The sequence below is a fragment of the Lathamus discolor genome, chromosome 3, assembly GCF_037157495.1.
Source record: "Lathamus discolor isolate bLatDis1 chromosome 3, bLatDis1.hap1, whole genome shotgun sequence".
NCBI classification, from domain to species: domain Eukaryota; kingdom Metazoa; phylum Chordata; class Aves; order Psittaciformes; family Psittacidae; genus Lathamus; species Lathamus discolor.
The window spans coordinates 22,821,680-22,841,461 of NC_088886.1; the positions used below are offsets into that span (position 1 = coordinate 22,821,680).

The following is a 19,782-nucleotide window of genomic DNA, read 5'->3' on the forward strand; positions in this document are numbered from 1 at the left end:
AAAAGATCTCTCTTAAAGCAGGGATGAAAAGCGGTAGCTGTGATCCCTGTGCTTTCAGGGAGCACATTTGGGGGCTGAGCGCTCAGCCCTGGAGATGTTTATAGCACTTTAGGTCTGTTTGTGAGGCTGGAGCCTTTCCAAAAAAATGAAAAAAAAAAAAAGAGGGTGGGGGTGGGAAAGAAAGACATATATTATTGTTTATAATCTGCTTTATTCAGCCAAACCTTTCCCCAGCAGCCCTGCGGATTGCTGTTTAAATCCCTTGGTGCCTTTAACTACCGATACAGAAAGTGGTTAATGTGCATTTGCTCTAAGCTTGGCATCTACTCCAGGAAATCACTTTAATTGAGAAGCATTAAATGTTAAAATGATTAAAATATTGAAAGCCAACACACCGGTGCCCGTGGTGGAGCTTGGGCCCCCTGGCATGGCTCTTCCACCTCACCTGTGCCTACCAAGTGCTGTGGTGGTACAGCCAGGCAATGGCAGCGGCACCACCATCACCGCATGGTGTCAGGAAAGCTGCTGGCATCTTGGGGTGCCATGTGGCAGGGATGACAATACCCACCCCAAACCCACCCCCCACACCCGTGCCCGAAAAAAGCCAGCGCATAATGATCCTGCCCCACCCCAGGGGGATGCTGGCTCCTCCATCCGTACAACACGCAGGGGATCCTGATCCCAAACAGCTGATGGTGCTGGAGCAGGCGATGCTGGTGGTGGCTGCTGCCATCCCTCCCTAAGGAAGAAAATCCCAAAGACAGCAGTGGCTAAACAGCATCCCAAGTTTATTAGACATCGCTTTCCCTCAAGGCGGAGGGTGTGACTGTACACATCTCATGCCAATGCACCGGAGGCAGGATACAAAAGCAATGCCCTGGGCCCAAATTCAGGGGAGGGAGGGGTCCTTTCTCCCCAGACACATGGCAATAAATAAGGTTTTATTCTTTGATATTTTTTTTAATTACTATTTTTGTTGGGTTTTCTTTTTTTCATTTTTCCCCCAGGAAACAAGACTCTCACCTTCTGGAACTGTACAAAATTTACACTGTGAGGGGAGGGGGTATTTGGCCTTGTGAAAGAGGGATGGAGAGCAGCAGGCATAGCTTCCCCCTGCTCACCTCCCCACCAGCTGCCTGCGGTACCCGGCGAGGCCGGGAGCTTGGCACAAAGCAGCACCCAAGGCTGGGAGGGGAGGCACATGGGTGCAGCTCCTGCAGCACCAACACACCCAGCTGGGGGGCACGGAGGGACAGGGACATACCAGTGATGTGCTTTCTTATGTGGCTTTTTTTTTTTCTTTTTTCCCATTTTTATTCTTTTTTTCTCCTTTCCTTTTGGAGCTCTTCCTCCCCCGCCTCCCCTCCAGCCTCTGGCAGCAGCCACTCAACTGGATCCGCCACCAACCCTTCCTGGAAGGGCAGCCTGGGATCATCAGCCATCACCCCAGAGCTGGGGGGAGATGGCGGGGAGGGACCCCGCAGCCAGGGCACCCCTGTGGGGCTGGGGCAGAGCCACGCACCCTGGGCAATGAGCGTGGAGCTGGATTTGTCACCGGGCTGAATGCCTTCAGCCTGGCCAGGATGGGTGTGGGAGATGGGCAGTGGCCATTGCACGCCCGGGGTGGGGGGGTTGAGGAAGGGGGTGGTGCTGGGTGGACCCAGCCAGGAGCAGACCTCGTGGGGTCCCAGCTGCCTGCACCCACCCTCGGCCCAGTCAGCCCCACAGCACCAGAGGAGGTTGTTGGCCTATGCCAGGGGGGTGTCACAGCACAATCCCCTCCGTTCCCCACCACGGGGGTGTTTCTGCAGCTGATGAAATGCCTTTTTCCCTTCTTTTTGGGGGGGAATTGCAATACCCTGAGAGCAAACATTCCCCACCTCTCCCTGCCACCCTTTTCCAGCACCTGCAGGTGCTCTCCATGTGCCAGCCCCGAGCACCACGGCAGGCCCTGGCACAGCGCTGCTTGGCCATGAGCATCTCCAGGGAGAGGCTTTTTCTGTTTTAATTCCTTCCCTGCCACATGACCGAGGTAAACCCCGCAGGGATGCGCTGTAAGTGCTCCTGTGTGCCGGGGATAAATCACAGCCGCCCACGGCAGCATCACCCCCGGGCAGCAGGGCAGTGGCCCTGCCTGGACAGGTCCCCGGCCTCGCTAAAATAAACCCTTCTACAATATAGACTTTTCTTTCCGCTGAGGTTCCGGGCAGCGCCAAGTCGCGTTTCAACTCCATATCGAAAAATAACTCTTGAAAATAGCAGCGGTGTTCAAAAGAAGGGGTGCGGGGCTGGGCGGGCCCCGGGACGGACTCTGCCATCCGTGATTGTCCTTCCCTCCCGCCGGCCCGCACCATCACCAGCACCCCGCTGTGCCCAGCCCTGCGCAGGGTCCTCGCCATGCATCCCGTGCGCCGACACCTCTCTTGTGCTTACACCCAAAGGCATCTGTGCCCCCCACACACACCCCAAGCGCAGCCGCCCAGGGCCATCGCGGATGCTGATCCCTCTCCTTCCAGCCCTCCGGGGCAGATTCCCATGGGAAATCCTGGAAAGGTCAACTGCCGGCAGGCGCCCTCAGTGCTATGCTTGCGGGCTGGGGGGGGAGCGAGGGGGGCCGGAGCGGGGGGGCGAGCGGCGCTTAGAAAGGGGGATGATCCATGTCGTCCAGCCAGGAGGCCGGGCTGGTGGGAAAGTCTGGGTACCCAACGCTGCTCCCCGTGGAGATGTCGGAGGTGGGCCCCCCCCCGGCCATGGCCCGCAGCGTCTGACTCACCCCCTGCGCCCCGTGGGCCACCAGCCCCAGGCTGCCGTCCATGGCGTAGTCCAGCCCGTTGAGCAAGGGCGGGTGGGACGGCAGGGAGGAGATGGAGGACGGCGACTGGGGGAGGCCGTAGGGACTGCCGTCCCGCAAGTCCTGGTACGACTGTCCCGTCCCCTCCATGGGGAAGCTGCCGTTCAGCAACTGTCCTCCTGCCACGTCCCCCACGCTGCCATAAACCCGGTTGGTGTGGCCGAGCTCGGAGAGGATCTGATCTTCTGCCGGGGAGAGGAGGGAGAGCAGAGGGGAAGCGTCAGCGCAGGGGGGAGCCCCGCGGCCCCCCTGCCCTGTGCCGGATCCCCGCTCACCACGGAAGCTGAGCTCGCTGTCGCTGACGCCGCAGTCCTCGGCTGAGCTCTCCTTCTCCAGCTTGCCACCGGCGCGGCTCCGCTTGACGCTCTTGTAGAACTGCCCCCAGCGATGCCGCCCCGCGTCCTTCTTCAGCCGCTTCTCCTTGGCCCGGCGGTTCTGGAACCACACCTGGGGCAGGAAGCGGGGACATTGAGGGCACCGTGGCACCCTGGACCCCTGTATGCCAGCACCCCTGCAACCCAGCACACCAGCACCCATACAATCCAGTCGGCCAGCACGCCAGCAGCCTGGTACCCCTACGTCCAAGCATGCCAGCATTGCTGTACTTCTGCACCACCAGCACCCTGCAACTCCACATGCCAGCACACATGCAACTCAGTCCCCCTGTAACCCATCATGCTAACACGTATGCAACCCAGCTCCCACACACCCATGCAAACCAGCACCCTGTAACTCAGCATCCAGGAACCCCGGCAACCCCTCATGCTAACACCCCTGCAACGCAGCACCCCAAAACCCTGCATGCCAGCACCCCTGCAAGCCAGCTCCCAAGCGCCCATGCCACCCAATACCTCTGCCACCCCTGCATCCCCTGAAGCCCGGTACCCCTGCAACCTAGCACCCCAGTGGGACCCCTGCATCCACCTTCACTAGGGGCAGGGTGAAGAGGAACCTCCCCGTGGCCTCACCTGCACCACCCTCATGTCAAGCCCTGTCTCAGATGAAAGCTGCTCCCGCACATGCCGGGCAGGCTTGGGGGAGTTTTTGTAGGCGTTCTTCAGTGTCTCCAGCTGCTTGGCCGTGATGGTGGTCCGGGGCCGCTTAGCACCCGCCTCAGAGTCATCTGCAAGTGAAGGAGACGGTACCAGCCCCAACCGCAGCAGCATGAGCAGCCCTGAACGGCCAGCACACACCACCGGGGAAAAGCTCCCCAAAACCACCTGCCTAGAGCCCAGAGGTACAACGCCAGGGACACGAGCCATGGCCACCCCTCAGTGTGATGTCCCACTTCTTAACCCCTTCAGGGTGCCTACCGTTCTGCTTGGCAGTCTCATAGTCCTCCTTGCAGACCAGCCGCCCATCCTCCATCAGGTAGAACTCATCGCCGGTGGCCAGCTGCCGGCTGCAGATGATGCAGGCGAAGCAGTGGAGGTGGTAGACGAAGTCCTGGGCTTTGCGGACCACCTGGGTGGGGGGGATGCCCTGCTGGCAGGCCGTGCATTTGGTCCCGAAACGCCTGCGAGGAGAATCAAAGACCCCTGAGCCCCTCTGCTAGGTGGGCTTTGCCGGAGATGAGGTGGGGCCCGGGAGACAGGGCAGAGTTTAAACCAGCAAACAACCTTATTATGCATGACACTTCACACGGCAGGGGTTTATCTTCTTCAGCCTGAAAGAGTGGCCTAATGGAGCTGAGGAAGGTTTGATTTTAATGGTTCTTTTAACTAATGCTTATAGGCTGCCTGATTTTCCCCTGCAAGGACAGTACATATTTCATCCACATTAATACCAAATAAATTAATTACACCTCCTCACTAGCATGGTGAATCCCAGATTAATGGAGAATGATGGGGCTCTTATATCACAATGACAGTGCAATGGATGCAGTGGGTGTGCTGGATTGGGGCAGGCATGGGGCCAAGCAAGCCCTCCAGCACAGCTGCAGGGAGCGTGCAAAGACCAAATGGGTGATGAGGTGTTGGAACAGGCTGCTCAGGGAAGTGATGGAATCACCATCCCTGGAAGTGCTCAGAAACCATGCAGATGAGGCCCTTAGTGACATGGTTTAGTGATAGTCCTGACAGTGCTGGGGTAAAGGTTGGACTTGATGATCATAAAGGTCTTCACCAACCTAGCTGATTCTGTGATGAGCATGCGACAAGTGTGAAAACAGCACGCAAGGAACATGCAGGAATGGGACAAGAAGCGTGGAAAGGAGCATGTAAGAACGGTGTAAGTAAGTAGACTAGAAGGAGCATAAAAGGAGCATGCGAGGAGTGTGTGTCCCACCCAGAGCCCCGTGGATCACAGCCACCCTGATGCAGAGCTTCGGGGATGCCCATCTCTTGGAGTGCACCCACGAGCTGTGGTGGAGTGCAGTTGCCCTGTGCAGACATGAAGGCTAACGCTCAGATAACACCCGGATAACCCCGGTAGAAACTGAATTACGGGAGGAAAGGCAGCATGTTGCAGGAGGTGGTGGCAGCACAGGAAGAAGTAAAAAGCAAGTAAGTGGACGTTCCACGGGTGTTTTCAGCAACAGATACTGTGAGCTTCAGGATTGACATGGGGCAGATGCTCACCTCCCACCAGCACCACAAGGGCTCTGCTGGGTCTCCCCTGCTCTCCCCAGCACCCCATAACACCCCATCAGCGGGGTGCTGGGACTCCACAGAGCCATCCTAGCATTGCAGCAGCAGCCCAGGCAGCAAAGCTACCAGAATAATCTCTCCCCTACACTTTAAACAGAGCCATCTGCCTCGAAGGGGGCAGTTCAGGAAAACCCAAACCCTTTGGCCCCCATCCCCAAGGCTGCAGGACAGGTGCATAGGGGGTACAGCCACCCCAAACACCTCCCACTGACCCCTGAGGGCTGAACATCTGCCTACCACAAAGCCCGTGGCTGCCCCTGACCTCACACCATCCGGAGAGCCAGGGCATGGCCACCAAAGCTGGGTCACCTAGTCACAAAGGGGTCACCAGTGGTGGGCAACAGGTACTGGGCACGAGTGGTGCTGGTGCAATTTCAGCAGCTGCCCAAAGAGGTGCTGGAAACAGAAAGCAAGGAGGAAAACGTGTTTTGTCTCATTTTCTGGGCTGGTATCCTAAAGGGAGAGTCCTTGGATCTGCTGGGGAAATCTCAGCTCTCCAGGAATCAGCTTGGAGGGAGGTATGGAAGGAGGAAAGGAGGGAGGGAGGGAATGGAGGATGTAGGGATAGACAGAGAGGGATAGGACGGATTAACAAACAAAGCTTGTCTGTGCCCAAGGCTGAGCCAGTGCAGGCTCTGCAGCCCTTATCTTCCCTTCACCCATTCACCACCCTCCAGAACACTATTAAGGCAATTTTACCCCCCCCCCCCAACAAAGCATCCCGGGGTGTTTCTGCACCACCTGGGGACAGCCAGACCCAGGAGCCGAGGAGCGAGGGCTGCAACTGGTGGGAGGAAGAACAAGATCAAAATCAGAGAATCCGGTCTTTCCTGCCTTGCAAACCTGCCCGTGAAGCTGGCCTTAGATCCTCACGTCCTCTGCAGGTTACCTACCCTGAAATCAATGAGCGGTTGAAAGAAAGGTGAGGTGAGTGCTCCAGCGAGCGCCGAGATGCTATTGATTGGCACCAAATAATCCAGGCAGGACCTCATCTAAGAAAGTCGCTGATCTTTCAACTCTAATTAACATTGATTACCCGCACCTTTTGGGCGACTATTTAAATGACTTGGAGATTAATAGGCTGGAAAATATCAGAAGTGAAGTGTTATTACTCAGGCTGTAGCTGCCGCTTTGATTGTTGCACCCTCCGCAGCTGGGAGGGAGAAACTCAAGCAGCATCTTCGGCCCTGAAGCCTGGCAGGGGGGGGCACAGGAGGCCCGAGAGCCTGCGGGTGGGCAGGCAGGGAGATTCCAGGCCAGGCGTGTGCCTCCTCTGGCCCTCCTCTCTGCAGAAGGGGTGAAGCACCCCTCCAGCACCCCTCTGCTCCGCAGCCATGCGCCGCCGGCAGAGCTGTGCCCAGCCCCAGTGCAACGCTCCCTCCATCCCTTGGGAAAACGCCCACATTTCGCCAGCAGCCTGGGGCTAAATCATCCCCGCTGAAAAGTCCGTTTTTGCCGGGAAGCAGGTTGTCGTATCCTGCTGGAGCAGGGAAACGTTGGGGCTGGGGCATCGCGCAGCTCGGAGGCAGCTGACAGCAGAACCAAATGAGGCTTTCACAGCACCGGGAGAAAATGAAAATAATAATAATAATAATTAAAGAGAATGTAAAGAGCTGAAGGGGGCGAACCGGCATCAGCAAACCCGGGCGGCGAGCGGGGCTCGGGCAGGGGCAGGCGGAGCTGCCGCTGCCTTGCACGGGTTTCTCCTGCCCTCTAGCTCTGAGCAGAGCCAGGGCCACTGCCAAACCACCGCCGCTTGCCATCCCGTGCTGAAACCAGCCCGGGGAGGGACAGGAGCATCGCCGAGATTTGGAGCTCTCAGGAAGTTAATCCCACGAGCAGCATCCAGCCTGCGGCAGCATTTCCCTTATTTCCACAGCAAACAAACGGGCTAGATGAAGAGTCTGGAGAAATTACGCTTAAAAATAGGTTGTTCGTTTGTCTCTTCGAGGGGATGGGGTGGGGTGGTGGAGGTGCGGGGTGGGAGGGGGAGACGCCGCTTTTGGGGGGCTGTGCCCCCGAGTGGTACTCACTTGAAGAAGTCTTCCTTGCAATAGACGCTGCCGGCCCGGGAGAAGCAGCGGTCGGCCAGCTGCATCTGGCAGTCGGCGCACTTGAGGCAGGAGCTGTGCCAGTGCCGGTCCAGGACCTTGAGGATGAACTTGTCCAGGATGTGCTGGTTGCAGCCGGCGCACTGGGGGATCTCTGGGCCGGGAGGAGAGAGAAGCACGGAAGAGCAGTGTGAAACGCGGCAGCCGCCTCATCCCGGCCGTGCTCCCACCCGGCTGATAGGACCGGCCAAGCCCCGTGCTGGCACTTCGCGGGTGATTAGCTGCCACCCCTGGCCTTGCCGCTCTCGGCACATCTTCCTTCGCAAACCTTCACCAAAATCCTCCAGGACAGCTGAGTCTACAGCCCTACCGGCTCCTCCAGGCACTGTACACAGTGATGATTTCCCGTGCCGAATCAGGCCATGTCATGCTCTCTGCCACCCATACCCCTGCCTGCCTCTCGGTCCCCCTGGGATGGCAGCCTGCAACCCCCAGCCAGGGGCATGGCTTGCTGTTCCCCGCAGCCTCTCCATCCCCAAAGGGCCAGGCTGCTGGGAAGACCCAGGGGTCACCCACGGTGTCCGGGCTGTGACCCAGGGGTGCAGGACACCAACTGCCTCTACCCCACCCACAGAGGCATTTTCAACACGGGCAAATGTCTTTTCCCATCTGCTCCCGCTGGATCCCAAGCACCACGAGCCCCTGTGGCCCACCAGCAGCTGCAGTGCCAGGGCACCGGGTGACTTTGCATCGCCCGTGGCCCACAGCCCCTTTGGATAGCCAGGAGCAGCAGGTTTCTGCCCACTTCCTCCAATCCAGCTGGGGTGTTACAGACCCGTCACTGGAAATGCCTGGGTAAAATGGGCTGAAGCAAAGCCACTCTGGAGCGCAGCAGTAGTAACAAGGAGTAGTGTGTCCAGCCCCATCAAGCCCTCCACCCCCAACAGCCCCCATGCTGTGGGGGGATGCTTTAGGGGCTTTTCCTAAGGGAAGATGTACCCCTGGCCATCTTTTACAATATCTGTCTATAGATGGACAGCTTCTGTCCATCTGGAGAGCTGGATATTTCTGTCTCTGTCTGCCCACAGTTCGAATGAATGGGAGATGCCGTAGAAGTCTGCAGGAGAGTGCCCGGTAAAAGCGAGATACACACTGCGGACACACAAGCATGAAAGCAGATTGACTGGGGGGGCGAGCGGGGAGGCCGAAGAAAGCACTGCCATGCCCGTAGCTGGAGCATACGAGTAGGAGAGATGTTTATGCACAAGGACTGCTGCCTGCTTCTCCTGCCAGAGAGGGCTGACAGTAAATAAGAGGGTGGTTGTGTGTGTGTGTGGGGGGTGTTTCTCTACGCTGCTCGCAGTGCGGGGCTCAGCGGGGGCTCTGCTGTCCCCAGCCGAAGTGGCCGAGCCGAGTGGGGGGATCCTTCACTGACCCGCGGTAAAACGCTCCCCCCGCGCAGCGGCGCGGCACAGCCGGGCTGCCCCGGGTCAGGGACCAAAGGACCGGGGCGGCTGGAAACCTGCTCCCACCGCCCGCTCCGGGAGCAGCCCTGCCCGGGAAGGCGGCCTGCCGGGGGCTCGGCCACGGGGGGAGAGGGGACCCCTGCACCTGGGCTGGGTGCTACCGGGAAGGGGGAAAGGAAAAGCGAAGAGGGAAAGGAAAAGAGGGGAGAGGAAAGAAGGAAAAAGGGAAGGAGAAACGAAGGAAAAAAGGGAAAACGAAGGAAAAAGGTGGGAAGTGAAGGAAAAGGGGGAAATGAAGGTAAAAAGGGAAATGAAGGAAAGAAGGAAGAAAAGAAGGAAAAAAGAGGGGAAAAAAGAAAAAGGGGGAAGAAAATGACGGGGAAAAGAAAAGGAAAGGGAAAGGAAGGGAAAAGGAAAAAGAAGGGGAAGGGAAAAGGAAAAAGAAGGGGAAAGGAAAAGGAAAAAGAAAATTAAGGGAAAAGGGAATAAAGAAGGGGGAAATGAAAGAAAGGGGGAGAAAAGAGAAAAAGGGGGAAAAGAGGAAAAATGGGGGAAGAGGAGGAAAAATGCAGGGAAAGGAGGAAAAAAGCGGGGAAGAAGAAACGAAAGAAAGAGAAGGGAACAAAGAGCAAAAAAAGCTCAACAAAAAGAGGAAAGAAGGGGGGGAAGAAGGAAAGAAAGGAGGGGAAAGAGGAAAAGAGCATGGGAGAGGACCGCATTGCTACAGCCTTAAACATTATTTAAATATTCTTCGGGGTACTGACACGTATCTCAGGTGAACGCAGCTTGTCATTCTCCAGGTTAGGCAGTTGCCATCCGAGTGCCCTTCAGACCGTATTTATTGCTGGCATTTAAGCATTAACAAGAGTAGAATAAATCAAACAACAACAACAAAATAGCCAACCAACCAACCAAAAAAACCTCTACAGCTTCCATAGGTCCCTCTGCTTCTCCTTGCTCTGAAAACACCTGGACGCTTTGCTCCCCTCTCCCAGCAGCACCACGGCTGCAGGTCGGCACTGGCCACATTTTCCACATTTCATTCGCTAAACCTATTTTAGAGCAACGTGGAAGCCGCGGGCACAGACGACGGCACCAGCAGAGCATCGGGCCCGAGCGGAGCTACCTTCGGTGTCATTGCAAAGTAAATCCTTGCCATTTGTTTCACAAACGTGCGTGAACGTTTGTGAAGCCTGTTTTATGTAAAAATGGTTATTTATATAAACACGTGTATGCATATACATACATATACACGTACTCATACGCATATATACGTATATACACATACTAACAAGCTAACCAATACAGCTTTCTCCTTCTTAAAGACAGCAACACAGCTTCATTCCAACAAGCAAACAACCGCAACAGATAATACAATATCTTCCTCCAAATCTCCAGAGAAAAAAAGATTCAGTTGGGGTTTTTTTTAACGAGACCTCCTTTCTTCTGATCTGCCTGTAGATGTACGGCACGGACCGAACGCACACAGGTTGGTGTGTGCACACTCAAATATGCAGGACTCGCACCCACTTGGCTGCTTTCCCCTTTGTATAATAATAATAATAATAATAATAATAATAATAATAATAATAATAATAATAATAATAATAATAAAGACAACGACGAGCTGCCGGGGTACCAGGAGATGTCTCAGTCAACCCTCCGGTTTGCCCTATGCGTGCAGAGAGAAAACATCCCAAGCATAATCTCTGCCCTCTGCTTTGTGCTTTGCAGCGCCGACGGCTGCGCCGGGGCCGGCTCCGCGTTGCCTCCCTGCCTACGGAAAGCCTCGCGTTTATTTCACTTGTTTCAACTAAATTATTGGCTAGAACAGGACTGATGCTAACGGCGTCGCTGCCTCTGCCCGCCAGCAGCGCGAGGTTGGCTCTGTGTGCAGGGGAGTTTGGCAGGTGCTCCTGGGGGGCCCAGCCCCACGGCCCCCTCTTCTCCCCCACCGGAATCCCCCCCAACTGGCGCAGCAGCCTCAATGCAAGCCGCTCCCCGGGTGGGGGGTGTTAGGCTGGGGTCCCCCCGCTGTGGTGATGTGCCCGAGAGGGGACCTCACAGCGGAGCGCATCCCTGCCTCCCGCCGGCGCAGCCCGGGCAGGATTTGGCTGTATCCCATTAAAACCCGTAGCCAAATCTGCAGTGTCGTCTTGCATTACCCCCTTTTCCTTCCCCGCCCCCACCCCCTACACATGCCGGGGAACCGAGGGGCGGCCCGGCAAGCCTCGCTGAGCTCCGGCCCCCGCCGGCCGCTGTTACCGTGATTTATTGGCACCGGGTCCATCCTTCCGTCCCTGTCTCTCCCCGACGGATAAATAAAGAAATAACGATGGAAACGAAAGAAACTCGCGGGTGGCCTCAGGAATCCCTCAGACAGCAGAAACCCCCAAACCCGAGAGCGGGGGCAGCGGTCGGGAGGACGCGCTCCCCCAGCCCAGCCCCGGGCACCCCCTGGCAAACAGCCTCTCTCCGGGGTCTGGGGTTTGGTTGGTTGTAAGAGGAAAGGATCGCCAGCCACGAAGACGAAGGCACTGCAGAATCAGTGTCTCGGCAGTGCGGGTGGGAAGCCGGAACACAAAGACCGTCCGGTCCTCCCAGTACCGGAGCCGGCACCAAACACCCGCCCCGAGGGAAGCACCAAGTCGGGAACTCCTTAAAAATATCCATTTCTGCGGGGAGGAAACCCCATTCCTTCACATGCAAAAACCTCTTCTGTTCATTTATCTGCAGCGTGCAAACGACTTTCCCAGCGGCGATTAATCACCCCCACTAAAGACCCTTGGCCAGAGGCTGACGGCACCCGGCACCATTCCCACAGGCTTTGGCAGAAGTTTTTCCTTCGGTGAGATTTGTAAAACAATATTCGTAAATAATACTCGGAATTATATTTTTTAACAATCCCGTCTGCAAAGCTGAGCTGTAGCTAGGTTTGTCTCTGCTCCCCAAAACCTCGCTGAAGGGGATGCTGCAGGACACGGTCTCTACTAAAACAAGGAGGTTGTGCAGTGCTTGATCAGAAGGAAAGCTCTCATTGAATAGCCATTAGAAATGAAAATGTCACGCATCTTCATCGCACACACGATGAAATATCGAGGTGCTGCTGGGAGGGTGACCCCGGCGCAGGCTGCGGGCAGAATTCCCCTCTAGAAGGCATTCCCTGCCCAGGGGCAATTCCCCTTGGCCCTGGGGAGCGGGCAGATATGTGACCGCAGCAGGATCAGGCCCCACGGCAGGGCCCGGCCGCAGCCGCCGGGGGACTGCGGGGCGGTGGGAACTTTGACAACAGCCACCTTCATATATTCTGTTCCTGCCACTAATGTTTGTGCGCCAATAAATATTCATCGTACCTCGTTGGATTATTTCCTAATAATTCCCGATACGCGTCAGTCGGTACCGAAATGGCAAAGTCACGGGCGGCAAAGAGCCTGGCGGCCCCCAGAAAGGCCAAACCACGGAGCTTTGCTAGGGCGACGGCAGCTCTTGGGTGCTTGAGGCACCTCGTTTCTCCTTAAATCCCCGGGATTCGGGGCCATCGAAGTGGCCCCACGGCTGAGAACTAGGGGCGACATTCGCGCTATTCAGTCGCAGGGGACGGTCAGGATCCGGCCGTGGGACAGCCCCCACCTGTCTCTGCGCTCCCGACGGGGACTTTTCTTCCCCTTTCCTTCAGTGAAACACTGTTAAAGGCGCCCTCCTGCACCACTGGCAAATGGACAGAAACGGGGGATAACGGGGACAACCCCCGCAAGCAGGATGGGGACTGGCCGCGTCTCGCCAAACTGGGCAGCAGCGGGCAGGCACCTGCCTCGCTCCCCGCAGAAACACCTGAGGAAAACGAATTACAGCCGCCCGGGGGGGCCGGATGCTGGTGCGGGGCGCGGAACGGCAGGGAATGACCTGGGGGCAAGGACGAGTTGGGGGGGAGGGCGCAAGGCCTGGCCTGGAGCGGGTAGGCGCCCGGGTGCTCCCCCCCCCTTACTCTGGTGTGCCCCCCAAAATGCTACCAACCCCCAGGCACTGCTGCCCGCCCGGCCGATTTCTCCCTGGAGTTGGGCCCATCTCACCCCCCCCCCGTCGGGGCTCCCCCCCCTCAACTTTCCGGGAAGAGTGGAGGGGTGCAGAGCATCGCCCTGCTGCCCCCGGCGGGCTCCTCCCATCTCCGGGCCGCAGGGACGCCGCGATTCTTGGGAACCGTTTGTAAACGAAGAGAAAATAATAATAACAACAACAACAACAATACTAATAGCAATAACAATAACACAACCGGCGCGGCTGGCGGCCCGGCCGCTCAGCGCTGCGGTTGGGCAGGAGCCCACAGGGGCACAGCCGCCCAGCACCGGTACCCGAATCCATAGAGGTGTGCGAGCACAGGAGCTCGGCCCCACGAGGAGGCTGACGGCCCCCACCGGCTGCCGGCAGGTGCGTTCCGCCGAGACCCGCTGGGATCCGCGCACCCGCGTACGGGACTGCGCACACCCCCAGCACTCGCGAGCGTGTGCTTTCGCAGGAACATGCTACCTGTAGCTGCAGAGCATGTATGTGCACGTATAGATCTATAGGTGATTCGGGGGACAGGCGCAGAGACGGCGGCATCTCTCCACTGGCCGCGCAAAGCCGAGCCGGGCTCGCCGTCCCGGTAACACGTCCGCACGCCCGTGGGTCCCTTCCCACCGCTGCCGGTAGCCCGTGAGGCGCTGCCTGTCGCGATAACCGATGTAAGCGGGGAGTCGTGCGCTGTGGGCAGGGAGTAAGGCGGACCGGGGTACCACACGCACACGCACACACACGCACTTGCACGAGCACAGCCGGAGCCGCGGCAGCGCCGACTTCCCCGTCGGGGCCAGGCTCCCGCCGCCCGCCCGCCCGCCCGCCCGCCCCGGGGCACCGCTGCCCCTTCCGTGCGCTCCGGATTTTCACGTCCATTGACGCCGCTACACACGGGGGAAAAATAAAAGGAAGAACAAAAAACACGCCCGGGCGGGAGCGGCAGGCACCTGCCCAGCCCTCAGGGCGCTGCCGCCACAGCCCCTGCCCGCCCTGCCCCGCTGGCCCGGGGACGCCTTTGCGGCAGGGAGCGAAGGAGGTAGAAGAGAAAAGCGTCCTTACGTTGCACCGGCACACCGAGGATCTCGGGAAACCCCTTGACAGCCCCTTCGGCAGCGAGAGCGGAGCTTTGCATCATTTTATTGGCCCGGGGGCGGCGGAGGGGAAAGAAGAGGGGAGGGAGAGATGCGGCCCGGGCCGGCGGAGCCCCGCGGCGGGAGGCAGCGCCGTGTCCCGCGGGCGGTACCGGTGCCGGTGCCGGCCCGGGCGCGGTGCCGCAGCTGTGCCCACCAGCGCCGCCCGCCTCCCATTCATTCACCCTGCGGGGAGAGCGCCTGACGTCACTGCCCGCAGGGGGGCGGGGGCGGAGCGGACCTCCCGGGGCCAATCGACGCCCGCCTCGCTACGGAGGGGGCGTGGCCTGAGTGCAGGATGGGCGGGGCTTGCTGCCTGAGGGCGGGGTCTGCGGGGAAGGGGCGGGGCTTAGGGACGTCCTGCGGCCTCGCAGCGCGCCGGGTCCCGGCCCGGCCTCGAGCGGCTGGAGCTGTCCCGACATAGTGCTGTCGAGACCGGGGATGCTGTCCGGGACCAGGGAGCGCTGTCCGACTCTGCCATTGGCTGGGGAGAGTGAAGACTCAAAGGCCCCAGTCTCCGCTGTTGGATCTCTGGGACCTTCTTCTACTCCGTGTGATCGAGTACTGAGTCCTCCTGTCCCTCTTGCCACTGAGAATGGGGGCTAGCCAGGCGGCTTCCTTCCCTGGTTCTGGCAGAAGCCAGCATGTCCCCATCCCCTTGCTGCCACAGCGACATGAGTTATTTCCCAGTGGCTGTTAATCCCCACGGTCAGCCCCAGTACCAGGCACAGCTCCAGCAAGCTCTGTTCCAACAGGGCGCTGTAGCACACCCATGCCCCAAGGCCCGCTCCACCAGCAGCTCCCCCACGGACGCATCTGGGCATGGAAAGAGACAAGCCAACTCTGCAGTGCTGCAGCACACCTGGTCCAGCAGTCCACGGGCTGCTGTGGCGCAAGGGTGGTGATGCCAAAGTCAAAAAGCTTGGTGTGACTGCAGCTTCCAGAAGGATCCCCATGGGTTTTGCCAAGGGAAAACACTGGGGCAACCTGGCCTGTGACACCAGAGTGAAGCCAGTGTGTTGAGAGACAGCAGTATCTGACAGTACCCAGCAGCAAAGGGTTGAGTGAAGCACACCAAAATGCAGCTGAAGTCAGCCAGGGTGCCTTGAGCATCACCCTTCCTCGTAGTCACCACATCACCCAGCTCGGGGACAACGATGCCAAATGGCCCTGATGTGGCTGTGACATCCACGCTGCCTGGGTAAGGAGCGCTTTAAGCACTGAGCCTGCCCAAGCAAGGTGACGCCTCTGAGGCAGCACTGGGAGGGAATGGCAGGATGCTCACTCAGACACCATCAGCTCACCTATGCCCTTTCTGTGCCTTCATACCCGCACCGAAATGCAAACCAGGAAGGAGCTTTTCCCACCTGAAAGAAACCCTGAACTGTCCCCTCAGGAATGTGCAGGTGGGACACACCAGCAACTGGAAAAAAACAAAACCACTTGATTAAAAATAAAAGTGATAAAACCTAAGAAATGTATTAAGCCCGATGGTTGCTCAGGAAAAAAACTACAATTGTCAATAAGCTGCCAGGTTTTAACCCCAAAGTTTTATTTTACCGGCAAAACCCCAGCCCATCTCTGGGCAGAGATCAATGCACATTCACTGCAGGAATGAGCCCCCTCCAGTCCACCAAGCGCTAGAATCGGCTTCCCACCACTGGGGGAGATGAATCCCAACCCTTCCCCTCCCCTTCTCCCCTAAATCAAGCACCAGCTCTTAAGTGCATTAAGCACAACCCGGCCCCCACTGCCGCGGCCACCTGCGCTCCACAGCCCCCTGGGGCAGGGGCCGCTGTCCCGTCCCCCCGCTCGGTCCCCAGCCAGCCGGCAGCGCGGAGCGGGGCTCCCAGCGTGCAGGAAGGCAGGTCCCTAAGGCCCATTCACACAAGTTTAGCCGGATGTGCGGACGAACAGACGGACCCTGCCCGGTGGCCTCCCTGCCCCACCGCTTTGCTTTTCCAACCTATTTCCTTAATTATTCCGCCACTGTTAGGAGTCGTCTCCATCCCCCGCTCTCCTGCACGCTCTGATTTATCTCTCAGCTGGGATAACAGCTCCCCCCATCCCTTCTCCTTGGGGAATTCAATTTTCATTCATTTTTCTGCTTTACCAGATTGATCCAGGCCCCACTGCCCTGCTCACTCAGGGCAGCGACGAGCAGGCAAAGGGAGTGCTGAGCCTGTACCTCGGGGAGCATCGTGCTGCCAGCGCGCTGCCACCACGAGTGTCCGAGTGTCCACTAAAAATAAACCCTCAACAGCATCTTCCTCCCCGCTCACTCTTGGCTTGTCATATCTTCCCAGTAGAGCCTTCATCCCCTGTGGCATTGCCCTCCATCCTTCTTGCTTTCTCTCTGTTCCTCATTTTGGTGTGGGTTTTTTGTGTGTGTGTGTTTCGTTGTTGTTGTTTGTTTTGTTTTTAATCTCTGGGGTTTCTTTTTGGTTGCTTTGTGGTTTTTTGGTCTCTTTTAGGTTAACTTTCTCCATCACAACCCATTATCCTGGCACGTGGGGAGGTGGGCATGGGCCTCTTGCCCAGCAAACACCCTTTGTGCTACCCAAGATGCTGCCCAAAGACCCGGTGGTTGCATGTCACTGGTGTGAAATCCCCTTCCAGGCTTTCTCCTCCTCCCGGAGCTAAAACAGAGCTAAGGGGCGGCGGTGACCAGCCTGCAGAAGGGTGAATGCCACGATTTTCATCAGGTTCTATTTCTGGAGCAGTTTTGGGGGTCTCTGGCACCATACAGATATCCTGCTCTCTCCTTGGTACTGCCTGAACCCCCTCTGCAGCCAGATGAAGACACAAGCAATGCGATGCAAACCCCACAGGCAAGCAGGGATAGTGCTCCCAGCACCTTCCCCACCAGTATTAATAATAAAAAACCAGGTAAACCCCAGGGCCTTTGCTGAGACCCAGCCCCCTTTGGTGTGCCCCAGCCCAGGCATGCAGGAACTGCGGCTGGTTTGGGCAGCATGCCACTGAGGGGGACATCAGTGCATTGTTCAGGTGCAACAGCAGGGTTCCAAGGCAAAATTAGGGGATGAATACAAGGAAGACCCATGCCTGGTTCATGCCTGGTGGGTGTGAGCCCAGCCACGTCCCTTATCAGCAAAGCCTGAGCGGGGTTGGAGGTGCCAGGAGCTCAGCTGACAGCAAGGCATTGTGCCCCCATGCAGCGAGATTGCTGGGGCTCATCCCAGCTCCCAGAGTCCCCTCGCATAACAAAACCAGCTCGCCCAGCCCGAGGTGGGGACATCCTTATGGGGCCAAAGCTGCCACAGCCACCCTCTGAGCAGTGCACCCCAAGCGCCCATGTGCACAGCCCCTACTGCTCCCCACTTGTTAATTACCCAGATAGCTGAGCATGACCCCATCCCACAGACACCCCTACTGCCAGCGGTCCCCTGGAGCAAGGACAAGCACAGTGAGACCCAGGTACTCACCAGCGGCCGGAGGAAGCCTCTCCCCTCGCAGGCACTGCCGAGTGGGGCGTTGCTAATTGTAATTGAAAATTAATGGCTGCTGAACGAACCCCCGGTGCTTTTATGGCCGGAGCACGGGCAGAGGGGGGATGCCGATGGAGAACGGCTCTCGCCCGTGCTGAGGAGGGAAAGGGAAGAGGGGCCAGGCGGGAGGGAGCGAGCGCAAAGGGGTGGGAAGGTGGCTGGTGCGCGGGGGGCCGGCCACCGGCCTCGGGGAAAATTGAATTGCACTTGAGGGTAAATTGTATTAGGGAACAGCAGCCGCCGCACACAGCCCCAGGCCATTTGGGTAATTAGCCTCGGGGACGCCCAGGCTCCTGCTGGGAAGGGGTAACCCCCACCAGGGAGGGCACCTCGGGGGGCTTGGAGTGTCCCCCACCTTAGACAGCCCATCCCACCCATGAGTGTGGCCATGGTACGGTTTGATGCTCCCTCTGTGCCAGGGCTTGTCTGCGGGCCTATCCCGAAGACCCCATCCTGCGGGATATGATGAGGAGGATCCTCCCCAGGCAGCACCGAGCCCTGCAGCAGCCTCCTGCCTGCACTGCTGCCTGCTCTGGCCCATCTGTGCCCTGCACTGGTGTTCCCCAGGTGCTGAGGGCACACCCTGGTGCTACAGCCCAGGAGAGCCAGGGCCAGGAGGATTTGGACTGCACCAAACAGGATTACAGAAAGTCCATTTACTGGACTTTTTCCTGTGTGCACAGCAGCTTTAGGCTGCGGGCCTGTCGGAGATGCTAATCTGGGCAGCCCTGCCTGCAGCTTCCTCCTCACCAGCCCCTGCACCCTCCTGCTGCATCCCCCCAATGCACCCACCTACCGCATCCATCTCCCTAACACATCCTCCAGCCTGTCCACAGCTTCAGCAGCCCACTGAGAGATTTTGGGGCTGGAGTAGCAGCAGGCAGCCCCTCATCACAAGCCCACAGAGGGGAGCAGCTGGTGGGGAGGGTGTGCATGCGAGGTTATTCATGTTGGGGATAGACCCCCCTGGGAAATCAAGGAGAAGGAGGCAGCAGGGCTGCAGCAATGAGACCTTCCCCATCCATCACGCAGCAGTGGGCAGGACCAGCACCCGGCTGGGGGGACACAGGCCCCCTCCACGCTGTGCTGAGGCCATTGAGGACCTGGCTAAGGGATGTGGCCAAGGCCAAGTGGGTCACCAGTGGCAGGGCAGGGGCACCAGCCCCATGTCCCATGGAGGTGTGACCATGCACAGACACCAAGGAAGAAGAAAAGCCAGAGCAAGACAATTTATTTCAAGAGCAGGTAAGGGAGCAAGGAAGGGCCAGAGGAGCCAGAGATCGCAGTGTCTGGTCAGCAGCAGAGCTGGCTGCCCTCCTTCCCCATCCTGCCAGCCCTCGCCTCCCACCTGGGCAAAGTGAAGATATCAAGAAAAAGGCTCCAAATCGGATTGACACCCCCCCTCCCTCTTAATGAAGTTTATTATCGGCGAGGCTTTAATCCTTTTAAATCCCCCGTGTGGGGGGAAGGGCTGGGATTAAGGGAGGGCAGCATAATCCCAATGAATTTGTTACAGGGGGATTTAGGCAGCGCTGGGAGAGCAGATGGCTCCAGCCCTAGCTCTGGAAAACAACCATTTTCCTTAATGATTTCTAACAAGGATAAAAGGGCAGAAAGAATCGGGGACAGGCGCAGGGCACCTGCCCCTGTGGAAGCCCTGCTCCCCAGGGGGATGCTCACAAGTGTCTCCCTGCTCTGCACCATGGGCATGGCCAGCACCAGACTGCAGCTCCATGGCTCACATCAACTTATTTCCTGCAGCTTCCTGCCCTCCCCAGGCTCCCTCCCCATCACCCCACCTGAGGGCAAACCATGAGCCACTCCAACCATGGGGACATGCTGGCTGTATGGGGGGCCACAGGTGCCTCCAGAAGCAAAAAAAGCAGGAGAAAATGTACAATAACAACAGCTAAAAACATGTAAAGGATTAAACCAAGACAGGGCTCTTCCTGGGGCGAGGGGGGAGACCAGAGCAGGCCAGCCAGCAGTGAGGGATGGCAGGGAGGGGAGGTGCTGCCCCAAGTGCCCACACGGCAGGGACCGGCAGGGAGCAGCTGACACAGCGGGGCCAGCG

General features: G+C 58.2%; 1 protein-coding gene across 2 annotated transcripts; it reads right to left on the minus strand.

The window, feature by feature from the left end:
- Window positions 1-766: 766 nt before the first annotated feature.
- Window positions 767-14,322, minus strand: LHX4 (LIM homeobox 4). Of its 2 annotated transcripts, XM_065672611.1 has the most exons (6): window positions 14,129-14,301; window positions 7,533-7,704; window positions 4,165-4,367; window positions 3,820-3,974; window positions 3,127-3,298; window positions 767-3,036 (listed from the first exon to the last, which is right to left on the minus strand). In XM_065672611.1, exons 1-6 carry the CDS (start codon window positions 14,202-14,204, stop codon window positions 2,639-2,641), a joined length of 1,176 nt encoding a protein of 391 aa, XP_065528683.1. In that variant the 5' UTR covers window positions 14,205-14,301; the 3' UTR covers window positions 767-2,638. The 2 variants fall into 2 exon arrangements, with proteins under 2 accessions (XP_065528683.1, XP_065528684.1); XM_065672612.1 differs by having other exon boundaries at window positions 767-3,298; window positions 14,129-14,322.
- Between the last annotated feature and the right edge of the window lie 5,460 nt (window positions 14,323-19,782).

Excerpts from the sequence above, each read along its gene's own strand:
- LHX4 (XM_065672612.1), bottom strand. The coding sequence starts at position 14,204 with ATGATGCAAAGCTCCGCTCTCGCTGCCGAAGGGGCTGTCAAGGGGTTT. Across the intron at positions 4,368-7,532 it reads TGCAAGGAAGACTTCTTCAA|GCGTTTCGGGACCAAATGCA; the intron begins GTGAGTACCACT and ends TTCTCCTCGCAG. Across the intron at positions 3,975-4,164 it reads TGAGACTGCCAAGCAGAACG|ATGACTCTGAGGCGGGTGCT; the intron begins GTAGGCACCCTG and ends CTTCACTTGCAG.